General features: G+C 50.4%; 1 protein-coding gene across 1 annotated transcript; it reads left to right on the top strand.

Moving 5' to 3' along the window:
- Nucleotides 1-5,432: 5,432 nt before the first annotated feature.
- On the top strand, nucleotides 5,433-24,980 carry Fads6 (fatty acid desaturase 6). Its single transcript, XM_020165516.2, has 6 exons — nucleotides 5,433-5,662; nucleotides 6,335-6,501; nucleotides 16,760-16,940; nucleotides 17,501-17,688; nucleotides 18,609-18,788; nucleotides 19,374-24,980. Exons 1-6 carry the CDS (start codon nucleotides 5,500-5,502, stop codon nucleotides 19,521-19,523), a joined length of 1,029 nt encoding a protein of 342 aa, XP_020021105.2. The 5' UTR covers nucleotides 5,433-5,499; the 3' UTR covers nucleotides 19,524-24,980.
- Nucleotides 24,981-25,265: the final 285 nt, after the last annotated feature.

Consider the following 25,265-nt stretch of genomic DNA (forward strand, 5'->3'; position numbering starts at 1 on the left):
GTATTGCCCCCAGCTTTGGCTGCCTGTGGCATAGCACCAGGCCAGTAGCCCACTGTGAGCAGAGGTTGGAGAACCTGCTCAGGCCTGTTCTCAGGGCCCTCCGGTTCCTTTGTTTGAGGAGCCAAACAGCAGCCTAGATGAATGTGGGCCTGTGGCCAACTCCCACCCCCAAGCCTCTCACCCCAGACCTGGGCAATTCATCCTCTCCTGTGTGAGCAGGCTCTGAGCAGGGAGGGGTAGAAGAGGCTTGAGAGGTAGGAATGGGGTGTGAGTGGGTGAGTGGGAGGACATAAGGGGCCACCTAGACTCTGGTGGCGTCTGGAGTAAGTTGGCCTCTCTGTCACCCCCATGGCCAGGCCATGAATGAAGCTTTCCCATGCTTCATTGGGCCAGGTTTATGACTCATACCTCTGATTATTTTTTAACACTTTTATTTCTAAGAAATAAAATTGTAGGCTGGGGACTGTAGCTCAGTGGGTAGAACACTTGGCTAACATATGTGAAGGTTCCATTCCCCTGCGGCCCCAAAAATAATAAATGAAGTAAACAAATTGTAATTGAAATACACACAGAAAAATGTACATAATAGTATAGTGTGATGGATTTTTGTTATTGTTTTGTTTTTGAGACAGTGTCTAGCAATGTAGCACAGACTGGTCTGAAACTCAAGGACCTCCTGCCCCTGCTGCCCAAATGCTGGGATTACGGGTGCACAGCAACTTGCCAAGCCTATGAACTTTTACTAACTGAACACATTGAAGGGTAATAAAACTGTCAAGAAACAAAACATTTGCCAGCTCTGGGGATCCTCTGTTTTTCCCTTCCAGTCACTACACTTAATCAGTAATAGCCATCTTAACTTCTAAGGCCACAGATTAGTTTTGGCTGTTTTTAGTTTGTTTGGTGGTACTGGGGTTTGAACTCAGGGTTTCCTACTTGCAAGGCAGGCACTCTTCCACTTGAGCCATACCTCCAGTTCCTTTTTGCTCTGTTTATGTTGGAGATGGGGGTCTCACTTTTTGCCCAGGCTGGCCTGACCTGCCATCTTCCTCATTTAAACTTCCCTCCCTGTAGCTGAGATGACAGATGCGTATTACCCCATTCAGCTTACTTCCATTGAAATGGAGGCTGACAAACTTGTTTTTGCCCAGGCTGGCTTGGAAATGCTATCCTCTCGATCTCAGATCTTGGCCTCCAGAGTAGCTAGGGTTACAGGCTGGTAGAGCACCTGCCTAGCAAGTATTCCTGAAAAACTTCATTGCTGTTTTGTTTTTGCTTTATTTAGCTTTATTGAGGTATAATTAAATATAATGAAATGGACCCATTTGAAGAGTGCAGGTTGATGACTTGCTGAACACTCAAATACCACCATGATGCATCAAGACACAGGACAATTTCCATCTTCCCAGGAAGTCTCCTCATTCTACTTTGTAATCAGTGTCCCCCACCCATCTGACAGCTGCAGGTTTGATTTCTATCACTATGAATGAGTCCTTTTGTAAGTAAGTACTCCCAAGAGTCCAGCCTCTTTCCTTCCCCACACTGTCTGTGAGACTCATCTGTCAGTTTATCTCCACTGTTGCCTGCACTGATTACTCCATTTGTTTATATTTTAGGCAGTACTGGGGTTTGAACTCAGGGCCTCGTGTTGCTGGGCAAGCACTCTGCACTTAAGCCACGACCCAGTCCGTCCTGGTTGTTCCTTTTGGTGCACACATGACACCATGCATCATGGCTCGTTTGTCCACTCTCCAGGGCATGCACACTTAGGCTGTTTCTGCTCACCTGTAATAAATAACTCTGGTGTGATCGTTCAGGCACAAGACCTGGTGTGGCATATGTTTTCGCTCCTTCCAGGGTAAACACCTGGGAGCTGAGTTGCTGGGTCACAGGGTAGGTATATATTTAACCTTATAAGAAACTGCTGCTGGGCTGGAGGCATGGCTCAGGTGATACAGAGCCTACCTGGCAAGTGCCAAACCCTGAGTTCAAATCTCAGTACCACTACCAAAAAACAAAGAAAAGAAAGAAAAAGAAAAAGAAATTGCTGCTGGGTGTTGTGGTGCACATTATAATCCCAGCCTTCAAGAGGCTAAGACAGGAGGATAGTGAATAATACGCCAGACTGGGGTGCACAGCAAGACCTTGTCTCAAAAAGCCAAGAGCTAGCAAGGCACTGGTGGCTCATGCCTGTAATCCTAGTTACTTGGGAGGTTGAGATCAGGAGGACAGCAGTTGAATGCCAGCTTGGGCAAACAGTTCCCAAGACCCCATCTGCAAAATAACCAGAGCAGCTGGGTGACAGTGGCTCACACTTATAATCCTAGCAACTCAGGAGGTAGAGATCAGGAGGATTGTGGTTTGAGGTTAGTCTGGGCAAGTAGTTCAAGACATTATCTCAAAAATACCCAACACAAAAAAGACCTAGTGGAGTGGCTCAAGTGGTAGAGCACCTGCCTAGCAAGAGTGAGGCCCTGAGTTCAAACCCCAGGATCACCAAAAACAAAAAGCAAAACAAAACAAACAGACAAAAAATAACCAGAGCAAAATGAATTGGAGGTGTGGCTAAAGTGGCAGAGTGCCTGCTTTGCAAGTGCAAAGCCCTGAGTTCAAACCCCAGTCCTACAAAAAAAAAAACCAAGCAGACAAACAAACAACAACAAATAAAAAAGCAAGGGCTGGGGACATAGCTCAGTGGTAGAGAACAGACCCTGGGTTGGATTCCCAGGACTGAAACAAAACAAAAACAAAACAAGACCAAAGACCTGTCAAGTTGTTTCCTAAAGATGTCACAGCACTGAGCACTCCCGTGGATGAGAGGCCAGTTGCTCTGCAGCCCGCCAACACCGAGCTCTGTCATCTCTTCCATTTTAGCTATTCTATGGGTCTATGCATTATAATTTGGGGGCAGTATCGGGGTTTGAACTGCCTGCTAGGCAGGAGCTCTACCACTGCAACCGCGCTCCAGCCCTTTTAGAGGGTCTGCTGGGACTCTGGTTGGCATTTCCCTAAAGACTGCCGGTGGGAAGCTTCTGGCCATTTGCATATTTTCTTTGTGAACGTCTGTTCCAGTCTCTTATTTGTCTTCGTTATGTACTTCACAGTCCTGCCTCTGCCATCTACAGCCTCAGTACCTTTTTGTATTACAGGGCTGAAACATTCTTCAAACTCATCTTCCTCACTCCAGCAGCTTCTCCATTATGCCCACGAGCCTTCCTAAACACCACACTACGCAAGCCACTCCCCTGCTCTAAAGCCTTCTATGGCTCCCCAATACAAGCAGCTGGGGCAAGTCCCAACTTTTCTGTTATTCAAGGAACCTCCAGCCCCTGATCCTGGTCTTTCTCTCCTGCCTTTGCTACTGATTTCTACAACTCTACCCGTACCCTCTGCTTTGAGGACCTAGAATACCCTGCTCTCTTCTGAACCAAGACTGTCTTTCTCCAGAGGGGTGCCAGCCAGCCCACTGCACAGACTTCCTGGTTCCTCTAAGCTTCGTTAATGGCTGCTACCACTGTTTCTGGTTGGCACTCGGCATTTGCCTCTTTGGATCTGTCAATTTTCTTGTGGTGCAGGGGATCAAACCCTTGCCTCCTAATGGTGCCACTTAGATGTCTGGGGCAGTCCCGGGGCTGGACAGAGGCTTATTTGTATCAGAAAGTTCCTCGGATATATGACAAAAGTGGTAGGATTCTACCTTATTAATGAATAATCCCCCTTATTAATACTAATTCAATTTTAATTTTAGATAGACTTAAAAATTGTACATATCCTCTACTTGAAAATTGAAGTATGTCAGGGGACAAGGGTTCAAGACCCCCTGTAGGGCTGGGGGCATAGCTCAAGTGGTAGAGAGCCTGCCCAGCAAGCATGAAGCCCTGAATTCAAACTCTGTAGCAGCATTCAAAAAACAACAACAAAAAAAAATTTAAGACTCTCTGTAGATAAAAGCTAAATGGATTTGGAGGAAGAGCCTTGGATTTGATTTTTTGGGGTGGTGGGGGGAGGTACGAGGGTTTGAACTCAGGGCTTCATGCTTGCTAGGCAGGTGCTGTATGGCTTAAGCCACGACCCCAGTCCTTGGATTTGAGTTCTAGTTCTGCCATTTCAGAAAGGTCATCTCTCTGGGTCTCCATTGGTTAAATGGGCAGGATGAATTTTTCCTTTTTCTTTTCTTTTTTGGTGCTGGGGACTGAACTCAGGGCCTTGCACTTGCCAGGCAAGCGCTCTTCCACTGAGCTAAATCCTCAAGGATGAATTTTTAAAAAAACGAATTGAAAAAGTAAAACAAATAGGAAGGATGCTGTCTTCAAAGAATTGCAGGATTACACATGAACAGTACGTGAAAGTCGAGGATAAACTGTGAGAAGCCCATGTGTGTGGCCAGAACTGCTCTACATCCTTGCATGCCTTTAGAACACCGACCTGGTAAAGAAACCTCTTTTATAAAGAATTGGCGGCCTAGGCCTGTGGGAATTCATGACAGAATACCAGCAAAGAACCAGAGTCATTACTGTCCTCCTCTCTCACAGGTTCCCTCCCTCCTCCAACCTTACCAAGGGTTGCCAAAAATGTGGCTGTCCCCAACACATCAGACCTTGTTTTTTCTAGAGCTTTCCGCATGAAACTGGGGAAGGAAAAGGAGACAGGACTCTCTGGAGCAGAGAGTCTATAGAGGTCAGGGGTTTATCCTCTGAGGACTAAGGTCAGCTCCTTCAGGGCTGGACCGGTTTGATGGGAGGGACTAGGGCAGGCCCCTCAAATCTCAGGGGAGCCGTCAGGCCCTGGGTTCAGACCTGACCTGGGCGCCCCCATCCAGTCCAACTGCAGAGGGAACTCACCACCTCCCCTTTCCCCCAGCATGGTGACCTCTGGGCATCTTTTCTCCCCATGGGTCTCCTCTGCTAAGCCTCACTCAGAGGGGGCCTTTACTCCACATGCACCTGGGAAGAGTGAGTCCTTGGACTTTCTGCCCCTGGAATTTGCATTTACGTGCCATGCAGTGTTCCAGGTACTGAAGCTCCTGCCAGAGCCAAAGTGACAACGCAAGGAAGGCACTGAGACGGGCAGGAACAGATACCTGAGTCCTGTTGGGGTGGGTGTGACTGCTAGGTGCCATTAAAAGAGGGCAAGAATGCTGCAACGATCGCGCAGGGGGCCGAGAGAAGGCGAGGAAGTTGAGGTGGGGCAGGAGCCCTTCTGGGGTCTCTGCGCCCCCAGCCGCGTTCCCTCTACCCTAGGCTGGTTGTCACTCCCACCCCCATCCCCCCGCTCATCACTCCCCCTCTTCCTGCGGCGGTTCGGGTGCAGCCGGCCAGTCCTGGGCCACGGATGGGCGCGGGAGGAGGCGCTGGGTGACCCAGGGGCTGGCGGGTGTCCTCGCCCCGCACGTAACTCCGCCCCCGCCCGGCTCCCCGCCCCGCCTGCGCCGCAGCCGCACACGCCCGAGTCCTCCAGTCGTCCGCGGGCGTCCCCGACCCCGCGCGCCCCGGGGAGCCCATGGAGCCGGCGCGCGGCGCGACCCCGGGGGACGACGCGGCCGAGGCGCTGCTGGGCGACCTGGAGCGGCTGGTGCAGGACGTGGTGAGGGCGAGCTCGTGGTGGGAGCGCCACGGCGTGGACTGCGCCATCCTCGCGCTCAGCCTCTTCGCCTTGCCCGCCGGTGAGGGGCAGAGGGACGGAGCGACAGGGGGATGGGCTCCGAGGTGGGATAGGGTATAGCGGATGGATGGTAGCGGGGCAGGGAGCACTGCCGGTCGGCAGGAGGAGATGGCCCCGTGCCCGGGAGACCAAGACCCAGGGTTGCACCGCAAATCCCAAAGTCTGGTTTGAGGTGTCCTGCCCATGTCCCCAGAGGAGCTGGGCACTAGAGGCGGGAAAAAAGTGTAATGACTTGAAGGTGGTGGAAGGAAATGTTGAAAGGAGCGAGGGAGGGTTGAGGGGGGGGAATAAAGTGACCTGGGGAGGGGGAGGATGTTCTATGGGAGACACCACGGATGGGGTGGGGGAGGGAGGACAGAGTGTGGGGGTTTCCCCTGGACCTCTTCTGGTCTGGAACCTCCAGGACATCTGACTCCATCTCTGCTCTGTCTGGGGCTCAGGAGGGCCACCCAGGCAAAATGGGGACCAACGGAGTATCCCTGGCAAGCCCATGGGGCCCTGTTTTGTCTTAAATCCTGTGCAGAGCTCCAACCCATCTCTCTCAGGCCTTAGAGGGACCTGCCTCCCTCTGCAGGGTTGGCCCTACTTTGGGCTGGGATTCTGCAGTGTGGTCTGGGCCCAGATCTCCAAGAGCTGAACAGAAATCCTATTCCTTTGATCCCTCCCCCTGCAGGATTCCTGTGCCTGCACTTTGAAAATGTTCTGGTCTTTGCCATTGGAATCACTATCTTGGGCGTGTGTCACTACACGCTCACTGTCAAGGGCAGTCACCTGGCCACTCACAGCGCCCTCACTGAGTCCAAACGCTGGAGCAAGGTCTGGATGCTTTTCTTTGTGGAGGTGAGCTTGGGAGAGGTGGAGCGGCTGTGGCATTACGTGTGCAACCTCATTGTTCCATGTAGGCACGCAGGTCTGTTCAGCTATGTGTGGGTGTCCACATGGGCAGGCAGCTGCTGTTGTTGGTATTTGGATCCAAGTGTGCATGTACACTCGTTCGTATGCCCTAATTCATGTGTGCATGTGTAAACTTCTCCAACCCCTTGAGAGGGAGTTTGAAGTGGTAGGTAGAGAATGGCAGTGATGCATATCCAACCTTCTACCTGTGGCAGTGGACTTGGCTTGGGCACCCTTGTTTCTCCTGAATCTGCCCACTCACCTTTCAGTAGCACTGGGCCAAGTGTGACCAAAGCTTCTTCCTCCTACCAGAACACCTTGGCTGGCCAGTTCCTGCTCTGTAATTGTCTTGCTTCATACCTGCAACCTCAGGGGCCTCTAGGTTTTGCAATCAGAGTGTATAATGTGACCCATGGTAGAAAGGGAGGGGAGAGTGCTAGTGTCACAGCTCATACGCCTCTGACACCTGAGGATGACTGAGCTATTCCAAGAAGCTCCCTCCTCCCCCAGATATCCAGGAAGGACCCTCCTGTCTCCCTCCTGACCCTTGCCCCCACCTTCCCCAACCCCACCTTCCCACCTGTGGGCCAGCCAGTAAGGCAGTTTCCTGGTCAGTTTGTTTTCTCCTGATTGGTGTCCAGGTGTTTCTAGATTCTCTGCCAAGCTTGTTCTTGCTTCCCCTACTGGGGACCCTCACCTGTTCACCCAGGTCCATTAGGAGTAAATCAGAAAGCTGGCAACAGAAACACTTCTTGTCTGGCAGGGACTGGCTAGTGGAACCAATTAGCTCAATTATTCATTTGTTATAAAGTCATGAAACTTTACAAACTTTACATAAAGCCAGGTCTAGTGGCTCAAGCCTATAACCCCAGGTACTTAAAAAATGAAGGCAGGAGGATCATGAGTTCAAGACCAGCCTGGGCAAAGGTAGCTTGAGACCATATCTCACCAAAAAAAAAAAAAAAAAAAAAAAAATGAAGCTGGGTGCCGGGCGCCAGTGGTTCACGCCTGTAATCCTCTTGCTACTCAGGAGGCAGAGACAAGGAGGATTGCAGTTCGAAGCCAGTCCAGGCAAATAGTTCATGAGACCCTATCTCGAAAAACCCTTCACAAAAATAGGGCTGGGTGCATCTCTTTTATAACCAGAGAGTTGGATACTTCTTCATGTATTTACTGGCCATGCCTCTTCCTTTGAGAACTCCCTGTTTAATTCATGTGTACATTTCTTCATTGGGACGTTGATTCTTTGGGGGTTGAGGGTTTTTTTTTGTTTGTTTGTTTTGGTGGTGCTGGGGTTTGAACTCAGGGCCTCATGCTTGCTAGGATGGTGCTCCTACTGCTTGAGCCACTGCACCAGCCCAAGAGGTTGAGTTTTTTTTGAGTTCCCTGTAAATTCTGGCTATTAGTCCCTTGTTGGATGAATAGCTGGCAAAGATTTTCTCCCATTCTGTGGGCTGTCTCTTGAGTCTACATAGAGAAATCCCTTCGTACATCAACTTAAACATTAATAAAGAGGACTGTAAACTAGGTGCAGTGAGTACGAGGGGCACTAGTGGAGGGGGGAGGGTGAATGGTTGATGCACTCCATGTACTTATATGACATAGAACAAAGAAAACTCTTGTAACTGCTTTAAGTGGGGTGGGGAGGGGGTTGAGAGGGAGGGAGGGAATGGCTCAAGGTGTAGACCCTGAGTTCAAACCCCAGTACCACAAAAAAAGGAAGAAAAAAAAAGGGGGTGCAGGAGTCCTGAGATCAACTCCCAGCACTGCAAATCCTCCCCCAAAATCAAACAAAAACCCTAACTTTATGTAGCTACGCAGCTGCAGCTTATGGCATATCACATCAGCTGAGTGGGGGAACCATGTCTTTCTTAGAGTTTTCTAGTCTCTGACTTTTTTGTTTCTCCACTTTCCACCGGCACACGTTTTTGAAGGGTTGAGGACAAGTGGAACCCACAGGTTCTATATCATCAGAGTCAACTTCAAGACACTTCCTTTTCCAGGGTCCCCTTGGGTGTGGTCTCAGTCAGACTGGGAGGGCCAGGCTGGACCTGGGGTTTGGGGTCAGATCCTGAGGGGTAACTCTGGCTGGGCCATCTGCAGGGGCAGTGTCAAAAGCTGGGGCAGGATTAGCTGTGTTTGTATTTTCCAGAGCTGAACTGAGTGCCAGGAGCCTGGCAGTAGCTGAGGGTAAGCCAACATTGTGAACTGCAGACTACCAGGCCGCAGGGGATTTCTTGTACAGAGATGGCTCAGTGGCCTCAAACTTAGGCATATAGGTGAGCGATCTAGAGGTCCAGGCTTGCTGGAGAAGGAGGTCCTTAGGCCAAAGCAGCTCTCAAGTTCCCAGGTGACTCTGGTGCCCATTCAAGTGTGAGAACCCCTGACTCTGACTGCCATGGGGACACAGGAACTGTTGTGTGTGCTGAGTGGAGGCAAGGAGCCAAGCTGACAACTCTGGGAAACCTTCTCAGCCCCTCCCCAGCTCCTGTGGGGAGCTCTGCTGGACCCAGGCAGCCTTGGGGCCAGATCTCACTTCACGCAGTCTTGTCCTTGTGAGCTGCAGACCAGTGGCCTCATCTCTGCCTCTTTGTCTGTTCAGCTCCTGTCATAGGCCTGAGCTCTTGGCAGGTCTTCCATTAATGTCTGTTGACTGTGACCCTGCAGTTCACTTGCGGACAAGGTCCAGGGAAAAGCTGACTGATGAAGGGTCAAATCCTAGAGGTCGGTGCTTCTTTGAGGCTGGGGTGTGAGGGCTTGGTGCCCACTGGCTATCATGCTGCAGTGAACTGTGGGGCAGGACACAAGTAGTTTGTCCCTCAGGCCCTCCAGTAATCCGGGTAGTGAGGATGTCTCTTACTATGTCTTTTTTGACCCAAGGGTATGGCTCTGGCCCCTTCTGAGCAGGGGCCAGTCCCTGAATGTGGGGAGAAGGAATGGATGATCCCCTTCCCCCAGCTGGCATGAGTGGGGTGACTGGAGTCCTCAAAGAGGGAGCTGGCTTTGTGGGTCACGTGGGGGGGGGACCTGTGCCAGGGGAATGGCCTTTGGAGCCTCACACCCCAGCTACTGCCCTGGCTTTCAGCAAGATACTTATATCACATGCAGAATTCGGTGCCTCATGAAATCCACAGAATTGATGAATGACCTTGCTTTCTCATGAAACCAGGGTATGCATTGCCTTCAGGCCTGGTCTTGACTGCTCCACGCTTCACAGTGTTAGCTTTGCTATTTCTCCCTGGAGGGAGCACACCACTAACTTCAAGGACAGGGAGTTTGTAGTGGTGTTTGTTTCATTATTGTTTTGTTTTTGTTAACTGAGAGGCCACAGAGCTTGGCAGAGCTGTGCATATCTTGGGGGGTTGAGTTACATGGCACAGAAGACAAGCACTTGTGACATGGGACCTCAGAGGATGCCCAGGAGCCTTCCTGGGCTCTCATTCTTCCATGTCCTGTTATCTTCTCCTTTTCACCCTGCTCCAGTGGGGCCTGTGCTTTTTCACCTTGACCTTTAGGAGGCTCCAGCACTGCAGAGCATCTGGTCCGAGGCCCTAGATTGCTCTGGAGGTCAGGCAAATTCTGCACCCTTGGGACTCAGCTGAGTACATTGGCTTTCCTGGAACCCAGCATTTGCTGGGATTGCCTCCATGTTTATCAGCTCTGAGCTGGTGTGGAACTAGGACCTCTCTGACCCAGTGGACCTGGGCAGTGAGCAGGCAGGATGAAGGGCGGCTGCCACTGTGGGTTGTATTGGAAGTTATGTACCCTTCCACACGCCAGGTGAGCTTCTTCTGAAGACCCATTTCTGGCCTATGTAGGAAAGTCCCATCCCTTCCAGTTTGTGACTCTCCAGCCCTGGCCTTAGCAGCAGGGTTCCTGGCAATCTGTGTCCTGGGTTACATCACTGGAGCTGCCCAGGCATATCCTCAGGACTTCCAGTGAAGGGTGCCATGCTCAGATGGCCACCCAGAAGATGTTGGGGGCTGGGGGGAGGAGAAGCAGGCCACCATGGCTTCAGTCCTGAACTTGGGAAGGACTGACAGCAGAGGCCTTTAGGGACTCACTCTGCCTCGTCCCATGCACAGTTCAGGATGCCCCTGTGTGGGTGGGAACAGGCTGTGCCAGTTACTAAGCTCTTTATTATGTCTCAGCTTCAAACCCTCCTTGTAAAGTCAGTTTGTGCTGCCAGGGTGGAGTCACAGCTGGTCCACAGGGAGCCACGCACAGCAGGCTGGGCCCTGCAGGAAGGGGTGTTACACAGGGGAAGGCCCTGTCACCATCTTTCAGGTCCCTTGAGGTGGTGCAAACAGCCATGACCCAGTCTTGATCCTTGCACATTCCCTTCTGGCCTGAGTTCAGTGTGGGGTCTCTGACCTCTCTGCTTGTTCCCAGCCAAATGCTGAGGGCTTTTGTGGGGGGGGGGAGGCGGGGGGATTGAACTCAGGACCTTGAACTCAGGGCCTTGTGTATGCCAAGCATGAACTCTACCACTGAGCTAAATCCCAGTCCTTAATTACGATTTCTTATTTCTTTTTATGTTTAAAGTGTGTTTAGAAGGTAAATGCAGATCTTCAGTACAAAATATGCTTTTGTATACAAACTTCTTTATCTATCTATTTATCTATTTATTTTGTAGTGCTGGGGATTGAACCAGGGTCTTGTGCATGCTAGGCAAGAGGACTAGCCACATCCCCAGCCATTTTGATTTTTTTATATTTTGTTTTTGAGATAGGGTCTCCCTAACTGCTCAGGCCTTGCATTTGTGATCCTCCTGCCTCTGACTTCTGAGCAGCTAGGATTACAGGAGTGAACCCCCATGCCTGGCTCAAACTTTTTATTTTTGAAATAATTATGGATTCATAGAACTTCTGAAACTAGAACAGAGAGGCTCGGTAAATCCTTCACTCAGTTTTTCCCAATAGTTGGATTTGTGTCATTCGATATCAAAATCCAGGAAATGGACATTGGTGAAGTGTGTGTGTGTGATTGTGTGTGTGTGTGTAGTTCTACGCCATTTTATCATGTTTTGAGTCTCAAAATGCACTTTTAAGCAGCTCTGTTCCCCCTACTGTGGTGTGGCTTCCTTAAAGATAAACATGGGGATTCCAGGAAGAGGATCTCGTGGTGATTCTCACTCTAAAAGCTTGGATCCCAGGGCTGGAACCCTGATGGGCTTGCACATGGCCTCTTCCAGGCAGGAAGAAAACGGGGTTCTGGTGCAGTCATGAGTCTGTGAGGGCACACGGGATCTGAGGGGAGGGACTTGAAGAAAAATGGCAGAGAGCAACTGCAGGGGACATTTCCTGAGTGTGGCAGTGGATACAACCAGAAAAGGAGAATTGGAGGGAACCCATGTGAGGGAGATTGAGGGGCTGAGACAGTGTGGGGTGTGGGTGAGAGTGGGTGAGCCAGGGCCAGAGCTGAGACCTGGTGCCTCTCCCTGAGCCATCAGTGCTCTCTCTCAGGTGAATAAGGTCCATTCCTGGGCTGCAGACATGGCTTGAGTGGTAGAGCACCTGCCTAACAAGTGCAAGGCCCTGAGTTCAAACCCCAGTACCAGAAAAACAAAAACACAAAAAAAATCCATTCCTGTTCCCCAAGAGCTCAGAGTCAAGTGGGGGAAAGAGACACAAATGACAAAAATGATGAAAGATCCTGATCTTACTGGTGAACACTGTCTGCTGGTCACTGTGTCCTTGGTGTGAACCATCTCATTTAGCAGTCTTGCCTCCCTGGGAGTCTGAGCTATCAGTAACCCCTTTTGGATGTGAGGAAACGCAGATCCACTGATCTGGGAGGCTGAGTCACTTGCTGAAGGCCGCGCAGCTGGCATGTGGTGTACTGAACGTGACAAAGGTATCAACATAGGGTGCTCTGGAGGCTCAGAGGGTTCGCTCTGGGAAGCACTTGGCAGGGGTGCTTTTGGTTGTCACACCAGGGTGTGTGTGTGTGTGTGTGTGTGTGTGTGTGTGTGTGTGTGTGAGAGAGAGAGAGAGAGAGAGAGAGAGAGAGAGAGAGAGAGAGATGGAGAGAGGGAGGGAGGGAGAGAGAGGGGAGGGGGGAGAAGAGAGAGATCTAGTGGATAGAGGCCAGGGATACTTCTGAACATCCTACAAAGCATAGGACAGCCCCTACAACAAAAAATGACCCAGCAGCAAATGTCAATGGTGGGGACACTGAGAAACCCTGGGGAGTTTCTGGGAGGGATGCTGGTGAGACTCAGAAGCAGGATGGTGGCTTCAGACAGAGCAGATATATGAGGGTCACTAGAATCTCACGGGAGGACTGGATAAAGTGGGGTGAGGAGCCCCATGTGCCAGGCAGAGGAGCTAGGACTTTGTCCTGTGGCTAAAGCTAGTTGTCTACATTGGTAGTTTTAAAAATTAATTTGTTGGGGCTGGAGGTGTGGCTTAAGTGGTAGAGCATCTGCCTAGAAAGCACCAGCTGCTGAGTTCAAACCCAAGTACTTCCCCCCTGAAATTAATTTGTTTTGTGAATAAAATGTTTCTGTAATTCAGATTCCAAAAAGTACAGAGGTAAATCTTCCTCTCCTGCTCTGTGGCTGCCCTATTTTCCACCTGGGAGGCGACAGAAGTTACCAGTTTCTTCTCTGATAGTTTTGTCTTTCTCTTATTTTATTTGTTAAAAAACAGCACATTGCAGGATTAAAAGACATGCTTATGAAATTATGGTGCAGAATTGGGTCATGACTAGGTCACTCTACTGGATTTGAGGCAGGTGATTGGTGAAGGTTATCGATATAGCCTGGCTGGGGATAGTAAGGATGGAAGGGCAGAGTCAGTGGGGCAGGTAGAGAGGAGGGTACAGGAGGGCTTTGGTAGAATCTGGGGGAAGGGGAGGTGGAGGAGGAATGGGAAGAGTCACGGGCAATGGCAAGCTTTCCGTCTGGGGACCAGGGCAATGGAGGGTGGGCACTGGAGGGTGGGGGAACTCCTAGGATTGGCTCAGGTGCTGGGGTGGCAGGTAAGGGCAGGATGAGAAAGAGGGGCAGTGGGATGTCCCAGGAGTGGCATCCCCAGGCAGGAGGGACTCCGGGCTTTGGTCTGCCCAGCTCCTGTTCTTCTCTGTGGATCTTCTTGCTGAATCCCCATGGATGGGCAGCACCTTCCCAGCTGGCTTCAGAGTGGTGGGGATCCTTACAGCTCCGTGGGCCTCAGCAGTAGGCTTGCCAGATAAAATATAGAATACTTGGGTAAGTTGAAATTTCAGATAAGCAACCAATATTTTTGTATAGGTATATCTCAAATATGACATGCTTTTGTTGTTTATCTGAAGGTTGAACTTACCTGGTCATCCTGTATGCTCACTTGATGCCTGTGGCAGCCCTCTGCAGTGACATGCATGTCCCTGAGTGTGAGTCCTCAGGGCTTTCTGAGAATCATATCAATACTCATGTTTAAGCCCCTCTTGGAATAAAAGAGAGACAATGGAGAGGCCACAGGAGAGGACCCCCAATTACTCGTGTGACAGCAGTGGGCTCGCCATGGTCAGAAGCTCATCAGGCACCCTGTGGGTGGGGTGTTCCCCCTTTTTAGGGCCTGTCTCTGGAATCCTCATAGGCCTGGAATGGAGCTTGTTACCGACAGGTGATAGAGGGTAGTTAACTGAACAAACAACGGTATGGAAGACTAAACGAGAGTTTGGAGGCCTCCAAAGTTTGGCTGAAGAGATCAAGAGGAATTATACAACTGCCTTCTGCATTCAGAACTTGAATGGTGTGCAGAGATGATAGCTCTTAAGTCTTCTTGGGGGCACAGAGTGGGGAAGGTGACATCAAGAAGTAGCATTAAGGTTGCTTAACATGTGCAAGGCCTTAGGTTTGGTTTCTATCCCTGATAAAAATGCAGTGTTAACCTTGAGGCTTCTGGAATTTTCTCTGCGGTCTAGCAGTGAAATCTTGGACAAGACCTTTAAAGATCCCTTTACAGCAGAAAAGTAACCCACTTTACAACTAAGTGGGCAGCCTCTGGTCATTTCCCACTGCCCTTGGGTGGATGGTGGATGGTTATGGGCACAAGAGATGCGGCACAGTCTCCCTTTGCCGTCTAGCCCCCGCTCATCCCTTTCTCGAGAATGTCAAAATGGGAGCGAGAAGTCCACTGTTACAGAAATAGCCTCAAATCTGTTTTTATTCCACTACTGACTCACAAATCACACGTCACATTTCACCTGTCACATCTAAAGGCCTGGGTATGTGCTGGGGACCTGCCAAGAAGCCCCCAGGGCCTCAAAGGTGGCAGTCTCTAGATACCAGTCAGGGTTGGGCTCCAGGTCAGTTCTGGCACTGCTAAAGTGCAGTTAGCTGTGGTCTGTGGGAGAGAGCTGGTGCCAGGAGAAAGTCAGCTGTCACTAAGCAGACAGCTGCATTCGGCAGACATCTCTTGAGAAGAGAAGCAATGCAGATAGGATCAGCCCTTGGAGAAGTCACCCCTTACAGTTATGTGTGACAGAACACAGTGGTATGAAGCACTCACTTGTGGGCCTTGGGCTGAGGCAGGCTGGGCTCTGGGATGTCCCAACAGATAGATCTGTGCTCTCCTGGAGCTCATTCCCAAAGCTTCTTGCACTAATTTAAACCAACCACGTGGCCCAATGGGGTAGGCTCAGAAGCAGGCAGGTCCCACTGAACCCAGTGGGACTGGAAGAGCTATCACTTGAATTGACCCCTCACCTGCCTCATCACTCATCTCCAAGTCCTCTGCCTTTCCAGGGGCCCCTACGGCATTGCTGCTTTGATATTTCCCTTCCATGTCTTGTAAAACTACCAGTGTGGCCCTTAGTTTCATTTAGGTAGAGCTGTACCTATATTTTGGCTTAACTTTTGTTCCAAGGGACAGAATGTGAAGACGATGTCTTTCTTCTGTTGTTTTGTGTGTGTGTGTGTGTGGTACTGGGATTTGAACTCAAGGCCTACACCTCAAGTCACTCCACCAGTCCTTTTTTGTGAAGGGTTTTGTCGAGACAGGGTTTCAAGGACTGTTTGCCTGGGGCTGGCTTTGAACCTTGATCCTCCTGATCTCTGCCTCCTGAGTAGCTAGGATTACAGGAGTGAGCCACCAGCACCTAGCTTTCTTCTGCTGCTTTTACTTCTGCTGCCTGGACCAGGGCCTGGCTTCGTGCTCAGTTGCGGTTGAGTGTCATCTCAGGAATGCTACACTTATCTTGGTTGGTATCTGGGCCTTTGGTCAAATCCTACCCGTCAACTCCTTAGCTGTGTGATCTAGGGTCAGGTGGTGTCACTCTGTCCCAGCTTCGGCTTCTGTAGACTGAGACGCCCTGTGTTAGGAAGTCTGCAAAAGCACAGAAGGCTGACCCTGGTACATGGTGAGCACTCAGCAAAGATGTCCTGTTGTCCACTGGCTCACAGTGATAGCATTGGGAAACCCTTCATGTTCTCCTGGACACAGGCAGGAAGCATCTTCAGTCAAATTAGCAAAATCCTCTGGCCTGGATAAAATGTTGGAAGAATCTTACATCTGCATATTCATCTGTTTATATCTGCATAAGAAACACTTCCACTCCCTTTTGCATTCAGAATGACTGCTCTCCTAGAGTCAGCCAGAGGTCATGTGCTGTGTGCTGCTGCTCATGAGCACTGAGGAGAATCCCATCAAGAACTCAGGCCGGAGAAGAGTCACCTCTAGGGAGAGGTCAACTCAACACCCATTTGTCAACGCCCCCCACCACCCGCCATGGTGGACTATTAAGGAAATGGCTTCAGTCACCCCAGACCGCTCCTGCACCTCTTTCCTTGCTCAGAATGCCAAGCAGTGCTGTGATGGTGCAGGTGTTTCTGAGATTAAACACACAAAACACCTGCAGTGGCTGGTGGCTTCGCCTGCCTGGACAGCATTTAAGACTCTAGAGGAGTTGTGGCCAGTGGCAGCGTGGCAGGACAGCATTTAAGACTCTAGAGCAGTACTGGCCAGTGGCAGTGGCAGTCGGAGGGCTGGCCTTCCTGACCCCAAATGCTTTGCAGAGCCACACCAAATGGATACAGTCATGCTGACTGACCACTACTTAGGGGTCATGGATGCCTGAGAGTTTATGGCCAAGGCTGATTAGCTATGGGTGCAGGACAGGAAGGCCCTGGAATTACAGGGTTTTGGGGGGGGTATTCTCCAGGCTGCCCCCAAGCCCCGCTTCATGTACCTGCTGACATGGACCTGGTGTTTTCTTTTAGGTGTGCACAGCCTTCCCTGCAGAATGTGGCAGGTACAACCATGTGAACATGCACCATGGCTACACCAATGTGGTGGGTCTGGGGGACTCCAGCACGTGGAAGCTGCCTTTCCTCAATCGCTATGTGTACATGTTTCTTGCACCCCTCTTGATCCCCATCTTAACCCCGCTGGTGGCTCTCGGTGAGTACTGAGATGGCCTGGGTCTGAGAGCCCTACAAACACCTGACCCCTTTCCTGCTCACCCCACTTTCCTTCCCTTTCTGGCTTCTTGGAGGCTGCTGGTGCAGGAAGCTGGAAGCACTGAGATAGCCAGGCAGGGGAGAAAGAGCAGGGGACCTTGTCCAAGTCTGCTCTGCCTCTTATTGGCTGGTCACCATGGTAGGTAACTTGAACTAAGCCTCAGGTTCTTACTTGCTCAAGGATGGTGTGAAAGCATAATGAGGTCACACATGTAAGAGTGCTCTGTAGATGTCTCACACACATCACACCGCATGTTGTAAGTGTTGATATCACGGAGCGATACCACAGGGTGGAAGGAACCTTGACCTTGGTGAGGTTGCTTAAATGTCTGTTCCCTCATCCATGCAGTGAGTGAGCATACTTTTCAAGGGTGTTGTGTGGGTTCACTGAATGCACCCAGACCACTCTCTTTACCTTAACACATTTGGCTACCAGGGAGCCAGCTCATGATGGCGCCAAACCTTGCTCACCCCTTACTCTGTGTCTTGCCTTTCTGGCAGAGCGGCTGAGAACAATGGAGCTGTGGACGGCTCTTCGGACACTGGGTCTGATTTCCCTGGGTCTTTATTCTCAGTACTGGCTGCTCCTGAATGTGTCAGGCTTCAAGAGCCCCAGCTCGGCACTGGCCTGCATGCTGCTCATCAGATCCCTGCTGGCCCACCCTTACCTCCACGTCAACATCTTCCAGGTGAGGCCTCCCTCAGCCCTGGTACTGCATTCTCCAAGGTTTCTGGCCACAGGTTGGACCCAAGACTCAGGGAGAGAGAGGACACCTGAGGAGGCAGCTGCCTTTTCTGGTCACCTTGTCACTCATGAGTTATTGCAGAATTTGCGTTTCCAGTGAGGACTTGGCTTCTCTTCACACTGGTAGCATGCTTTCATCCATGTGTGGATGCCCAAGTGGAGAAAAGTGGGGGCCCAGCCAATGCCATGGGCAGGCAGAGGAAGGAGCTGGAGATGGGGGAGGGTCTTGGTAGGAGGCCAAGGGCTCAGCATTCGGTCTGGCATTTCCATAGGGAGGCCTCTCTACTCCCCAATTTGAGAAAATCCAGGATTAGAGCTCCCTGCGCACCAGCCTGGCACAGCACAACTGTTGATTACTTGACTTCACAACTGTGTACCATCCTGCTTGTCCAGCTTGAACAGAAGCTTGTGTTTGCCTCCAAGTTCTCTACACCCAGGACAGTGTCTGGTGCATATGTGTCCAATGAGAAAGTACAAGAAGATGTGCAAACTTGGTCTTAAATGAAGAGTAGGGTTTTGACTAGTGAAGAGTGTGTGTGGGTGGTCTCTTCAGGCTGAGACAAAGGCACAGTGCCAGGGGAGCAAGTGAAAGGTAGTTGAGGACATTGGAGCACTAGGGGTCCAGCGGGTGCCAAGCCCTTCCTCATCCAGGCTGGAAGAGAGGCCCAGAGATGGGAAAGACTCAGCCCAGGGGATAGAGGGTCAGCATGGAGCTCCAGCCCCTCACACTTCTACCAGGTCCCACTGGAGTAGGGTTTGGGGAGCAGAAGAACCCACTGGGCCCCTCAGTGCTCAGTGAGGACCCCTGGGGCAGGAGGGGGCAGGTACGGAGCTGCCCAGGCATGACCCATGTATCTGTCCCAGCACATTGGGCTGCCTATGTTCTCCCGGGACAAGAAGCCGCGTCGGATTCATATGATGAGTCTGGGGGTGCTTAACCTGCCCCGCCTGCCGGTGCTGGACTGGGCGTTCGGCCACTCGATCATCAGCTGCCATGTGGAGCACCACCTCTTTCCCCGGCTCTCTGACAACATGTGCCTGAAGGTAGCTGAGGGCTGGGCCTGGGGACGGGATGAAGGGCCAGTCTGAAGGTGGACAGGATGAACCTCCAGGCCCGTCTCCCCACTGGCTTGTTTAGAGGACACCCAGGAAGGGCATCCTGAAGGACAGTGACACCTCTGTTTCAGATCAGAGACACCTGGGTTTCTGACTGGCACTAGTGTTACGGTAGACAAGTTTACTGAACCTCAGCTTCCCTGTCTGTCAGATGGGAGGAAAGAGTGCTCACCTTGAGGGGCTTTGACTTTGAGATGAAGAAACAAATCTGAAATGGTTAACACAAAGTAGGTGCCTGGCAAAAGGGAAATGTGCTCCTCACCCGTACGAAGGAGGCTGTCTTGCAGTAGGGAGCCCTGGGGAGGGTGGTGAGGAGACCCCTACCTACAGTACAGTTAGGGGAGGCAGGCGTTCTCTAACCTCTCAGCCCCTCGATGCCACCTCTCCTCTCCCCTACTTCCCCAGCATCCTGGGACAAGGCAGTTAAGAGCTGGGGCTGGGTGGAGGATGGACCCTTGGGATGGATGGGCCTGCCATGGTCCCAGCTCACAGGCTTCCCCCTATCTTTCTCAGGTGAAGCCTGTGGTGTCCCAGTTCTTCCATGAGAAGCAGCTGCCGTACAATGAGGACTCATACCTGGCTCGCTTGGGGCTATTCCTCAGTCGCTACGAGGAGTTCATGGTGCACGCCCCGCCTATCACTGAGCTGGTGGGATTGCAGTGAGAGCTGGGTCCTGGCCCTCCTGCTGCTGCTGGCCCAGCAGGGGACATAGAGCATGGAGTTCTTGGGCAGACAGTGAGGGAGGGCAGCTCATGCCTGGTGTCCTGGGGATGGCCTGCCCTGTTTGCTTCTGGGATTCAAGGGGTGTTTGGGGAAAAAGGAATATTGTGGCTGGGCATCCTGGTCAGTCTAGGCCTCACCTGGCTCCAGCTCAGGATCCCTCCCTCACTCCGTCTGAGCCTGGATAGGGCTGGGGATGGGTGGGTGGGGGTGACAGAAGGTGAACTGGGATCCTGTAACTGAGTCACCTGGAAGGCAGGAGGGAGCAGAGAGAAGGGTCAGCTTCCCTGGTGCCCGAGAGCCACACACTAGCTTGCCTACTGTACCCTCTGAGGCTCTGCTCTCCAGGGAACACAGGGCACAGTAATTTTTTGGCAGACCTCCCTAGTTTCTCAGGCAGAGGAGCCTGTGCAAGACCCAGGCTCGGCAGTCCATAAGGCCCACAGTGGCAGTGAGAAGAGTGTGTAGTTTGTGGGGAAAGATCTCCAGGGGAAGCTAAGGGAATAAGTGCCTCAGGGACAGAGTTGGGCAAAGAGCATAAATAGCTCTGATTGTGACTTTGGCTATCTCTAGAAAAATCTGCTTTGTTCCATGATGTTTGGAAACAGTGATCCTGAGACAGAATTACTGGGAGGTAGCTGAGATTGGAGGGGTTATTAGAACTGGGTCTGGAGGGAAAAAAATGTAGAGCAGAGAGAAAGAAGGGAAGGAAGGTGGGGTGAGATAGAAGAGCTTGAAGCCATGGGCTGGGCTTGGCAGAGGAAGGGTGCAGTTTTGGCTGTGGTGGGAATACAAGGGAGCTACTGATGCCAGATCCAGGAAGAGGACAAGGGAGAGACACCACTGAGATCCAGCCCACAGTGAAGGGAGATGAGAGGGTCTGGAAGCTGCCCTCACCAGGAGCTGAGCTGATAAGAGCACAAGGAAGGGCCCAGGTAGAGGACAAGGGAGGGACAGAGAAGGAGGCCAAGTCTGTGACAGGAGGCCAGAGCAGTTAGTTTGTAACAGGATTACTCACCTCAGCACTACTAACAGCTTATCTTGATAATTCTTTGCTGCATGACCTGTGCATTCTATGATGTTTAGCTATGCTCCTGGCTTCTATCTACTAGATGCTGGGAGTACAGGTAGTGACAATCTCCAGACATGACCAAATGTCCCCCGGGGAGGGGGGGACAAAACTGACCTTGGTTGAGAACACACGGGCCATTTCTCTGAGTTGCATAACTGCCTTGTTTTTCAATTAAATCTTTGGATGGGGCGAAGGGCATGCTGACCTTGAGGATGGGAGGCTAAATGCCAGCAAATGGGAATCCTTTGGATGGGCAGAGGAGACAGATGCAGCAAAACCACCCTCTAGCCCAGCCTATCGGAGCAGCCATCTCTGGTGTCTGGCATGGCCCAGGCAGCGCTGCTGTACAGTCAGCACCTGCCTCTCCAGATGTTTTCCCTGTTACCTCTAGCTGACCCTCCTCTGGCAGAGTCCACAGCTCTTTCAGGCACCCTCTCCTCCACCTATGGGTCTAATGTGTTCCTACAGAGCTGCCATCTTGGGTTTCTTGAGGCCTGGCCTGGCAGGGGCTCCCAGTTGCTGATGGCTTCTCCATTCTCTTAAGCCTGCTCACACCTCTGGCCAAAGTTCCTTCATTAAACTCTCTTCAATCACCCCCTTTGACTATACCATCTGTTCCCTGCTGGGAGGCTCACTGATAGAGCAGAGTTTTGGATCCAAGCAGCCCTCTTGGAATGGAGGCAGGCTTGGCAGCCTCCCCAGCCTAATGCTTTGCTATATGTTCCTGCTGCTCTTTTGAAAAGGCCTTAAGGTCTGGGAGTGCAATTCATCAAACTGCTAACTCTCCAAATGAAAAACACAATGCAGGCTCCAGTTGTACAATCCAGGCTAATGATTAAAACCATCCAAATTCACAACAAATGACTCATTGTTATTTATCTGGGCCTGACTGGGCTATGAACAGCAGCTGGAGGCTCTGGTACCAGATCTGGCTGTACCATGGGCACCCCAGGAACAAATTCCTTGGTCATTTTGGAGCTAGATTTTCTGTGACTCTAAGGATGTGGGCTGGGAATGCCTGGGCCTTGAGAGATGAGGGAAGGTGTTAGGAGTAAATGGATACTTCTAGGGCTCTGCAGAGACCTTCAGTCTAATTTCAATAGGTATACGGAAGGTGACAATGACGATGATAATAACTAGCATTTGGAAGATAACATATGTCATCTAATTTTAATCTTTACAACAAATTAGCACTATTTTTTCTTCATTACAGATGGCAAAAAAAAGGGCTTGAGGAGGTTAAACTTCTCACTGTCGTACAGCTAATACATGGCAGAGGAGGGACTCAAACTCAATGTGTGACTCCAGGATCTACATTCTCAACCATCAGATAGGAAGCCCCGTAGAGCTTTATGGGTGTCTGATCCTGAATTTCTATCTCTTTTTTTCCATGTGAAAAAATAATGATTTTATCATTAAGCTTTTTTTTTTTTTTTTTTTTGCGGTACTGGGGCTTGAACTCAGGACCTACACCTTGAACCACTCCACCAGCCCTTTTCTTGTGATGGGTTTAATTCAAGATAGGGTCTCTTGAACTATTTGCCTGGGTTGGCTTCAAACCTTGATCCTTCTGATCTCTGCCTCCTGAGTAGCTAGGATTACAGGCGTTGAGCCAAGGGTACCTATCTAAATGCTTTTTTTTTTTTCCAGCACTGGGGTTTGAACTCAGGGCCTCATGCTTGCTAGGCAGGCGGTCTTACCACTTGAGTCACTCCACCAGCTCCTTTTGGTATTACTAGTGTTTGAACACAGGGCCTCAGGTGCTCTACCACTTAAGCCGTGCCAGCCCATTTTTTGGTTACTTTTTTCAGATAGGGTATTGTGCTTTTGCCTGGGGCTGGCCTTAGACAGAAGTTTTCCTACCTATGCCTTCCTGTAGCTTGGATTTACAGGTGCATGCCACCATACCAGCTTATTTGTTGAGATGGAGTCTTGCTAATTTTTTCCTGGGCTGGCTTTGAACCTCGATTCTCCTGATCTCTGCCGCCCGAGTAGCTGGGATTACAGACATGAGATATTTCAAGCCCCATTCAAGATAAATTGTTTATGAATGCCCATTGAGTGCCAGGCACTGCATGAAGCTCTGGGGATGAGAAAATGAGATGGGTCCCTCACCTTCATGGAGCTTATAGTTTATTGTGGGTATCGTCAAACTCTTTCTGGGTCAGATACATAGTGTTACGGACCTTATGGTCTCTGTCACCGCTACAAAAATGAACATGACTATGTTCTAATGAAACTTTATTTATTTTATTATTTTTGTTTTGGCTGTACTGGGGCTTGAACTCAGAGCCTGTAACTTGAGCCACTCCACCAGCCCTTTCTTGTGATGGGTTTTTCGAGATAGGGTCTTGAGAACTATTTGCCCAGGCTGGATTCCAATCTCAATCCTCCTGATCTCTGCCTCCTGAGTAGCTAAAATTACAAGTGTGAACCACTAGCGCCTGGCTATAAAACTTTATATATAGGGAGCCAGGTGCCAGAGCCTCACGTCTGTAATCCTAACTTGGGAGGCTGAGACTGGGAGGATCATGGTTCAAGGACAGCCCCACAAATACTTCAGGAGACCCCATCTCCAAACTAACCAGAGCAAGAGGGATTAGAGGTGTCACTTAAGTGGTAGAGCACCTGCTTCATAAGCACAAAGCCATTAGTTCAAACCCCAGTCCCACCAAAAACCAAACCAGAACAAAACACAACCTTTCTTTACAGGGCTAGCAGCATGACTCAAGTGGTACAGTGAGCCTGCCTAGCATATAGAGAACAGAAGAATATTCACTTCTCTGTAGGCGAGAGGGGTAGTGACTAGTAGGGCACAGGGGACTCCAGACATTCAACAGGTTCTATTTCTCAGTGTGGGTAGTGGTAATACCTCATGATAATTCATCAAGCTGATTATGATTTGTACACTTTTATGTATGTTATACTTTAATAAAAATCACTAAAAGTGATGGGTATGTAATAAGTGTTAAATAAAAATTACAGGATGCTGTTGTTTTGGACTGAGCTTTTACACAGGGTCCCAACAGATCAGGCTACAAAGGAAAATGGAGTCATTCACCCTAAAGTCCACCAAGCTGAAATTAAGCTGCTTATCTGACCTTGGGAGAAATCAGGATTAGGGAGACAATGGCCAAATTCCCCAGTCAGGCCAGTCTCAACTGGCATGATGACATTCCCTCTCCTATTTAATTCTCACACAGAAGTAACCTGAAATAACCTGATGTTAACTAATCAGTTATTTCCCTCTTCTGTTTCCTTGTTCCCACCTTACAGGAAAATAACTTAATTGAGGAGTGATAGCATACAACTATAATCCTAGCACTTTGGAGGCTGAGACAGGAGAACTGCAAGTTAGAGGCCAGGCTGTGTTATATAACTAGATCCTGTGTAAAAAAAAAAGAATGCCAGGATTGTGTCTCAAGTGGTAGGGTGCCTGCCTACCAAGCACAAGGCCCTGAGTTCAAACCCCAGTATGGCAAAAAATTAATTAAAAAACTTTGAAGTCAGTAGCCCTTGGAAATCCTCCTGCCTGTCTTCTCAGCACTGGGATTACATATATGCACCACCATGTGTGGCTTTTCTTTCTGCGTTTTGACCTCCTTGGGAATTGAACTCAGGGTCTTGCACTTGCTAGGCAGGTGCTCTACACTTGAGCAGTGCCTCCTGTTTTCTGCTTTCTTCAAGCCCTTATTTGTCTATAAAACCGCGACCTCTTTTGTTCAGACCATCGAGCACTTTTATTCTATTTTATGGAATGCAGCGTTGCCTATTTCTGGAATAGAAAATAAACCCAGGATCTGGGAGTGCTGTTCAATGGTAAAGCTCACACTGACGCCCTGTGTTCAATCCCCACACACAAAAAAATCCCCTCCCCAAAAGCCAATTAAGATAAGCTTGTAATTTTTGCTAACATAAGCAATAATAAAATACAGGCGGGTGCTGTGGGGTTAAGAGGCCCCTTACTCCCAAGCTCCAAAGGTCCTTGAGGAAAAGAGGCATTAGGCTTATCGCGTCAGAGGTGACCATGGACCCTGTCCTTGGTTTTATTTTTGCAGTGCTGGGATTGAACCCAGGGCCTCGCCCATGCTAGGTCGCTAGGCAAGCACTTCACCACTGCGCTACATCCCAGGCCTTGTCCTTTAAAAAAAAAATATTGATAATTCTGACCTTTTAAAATGGGTGCATCAGCCGGGTGTGGTGGCGTACCCCTGCAATCCCAGCAGTCGGGAGGCTGAGACCGAAGGACTGTGAGTTTAAAGTCAGCCATGGCCACATAGGAAAAAAAACCCTCCAGGGTGCATTAAAATGTGTGTTATTTACCTTGATCACTGGGCTTTTTTTGGCGCCACCTAAAATTTGCACCCAAGGCGAGTGCCTTATCCTAGTACCGGGGACAAGCCATTTCCCCCACTTGTTCACCTGTAGTAGGGAAGGAAGTGTGACGGACAAGCTCCCCACAGGGTTTAATATGCTCCCTGGCCCGACAAGCCCAGCACCTGGCTAGAGGCACACCAGCACAACAGCTGGAACCCAAGCAAGAAGCGACCGGAGTACAGCCAGCAACTCCTTTCCCCGGACTTCCGGCCTCTACGGCGACTACCCAATGGGCG

Source organism: Castor canadensis, chromosome 11 (genome assembly GCF_047511655.1).
Source record: "Castor canadensis chromosome 11, mCasCan1.hap1v2, whole genome shotgun sequence".
Lineage (NCBI taxonomy): Eukaryota > Metazoa > Chordata > Mammalia > Rodentia > Castoridae > Castor > Castor canadensis.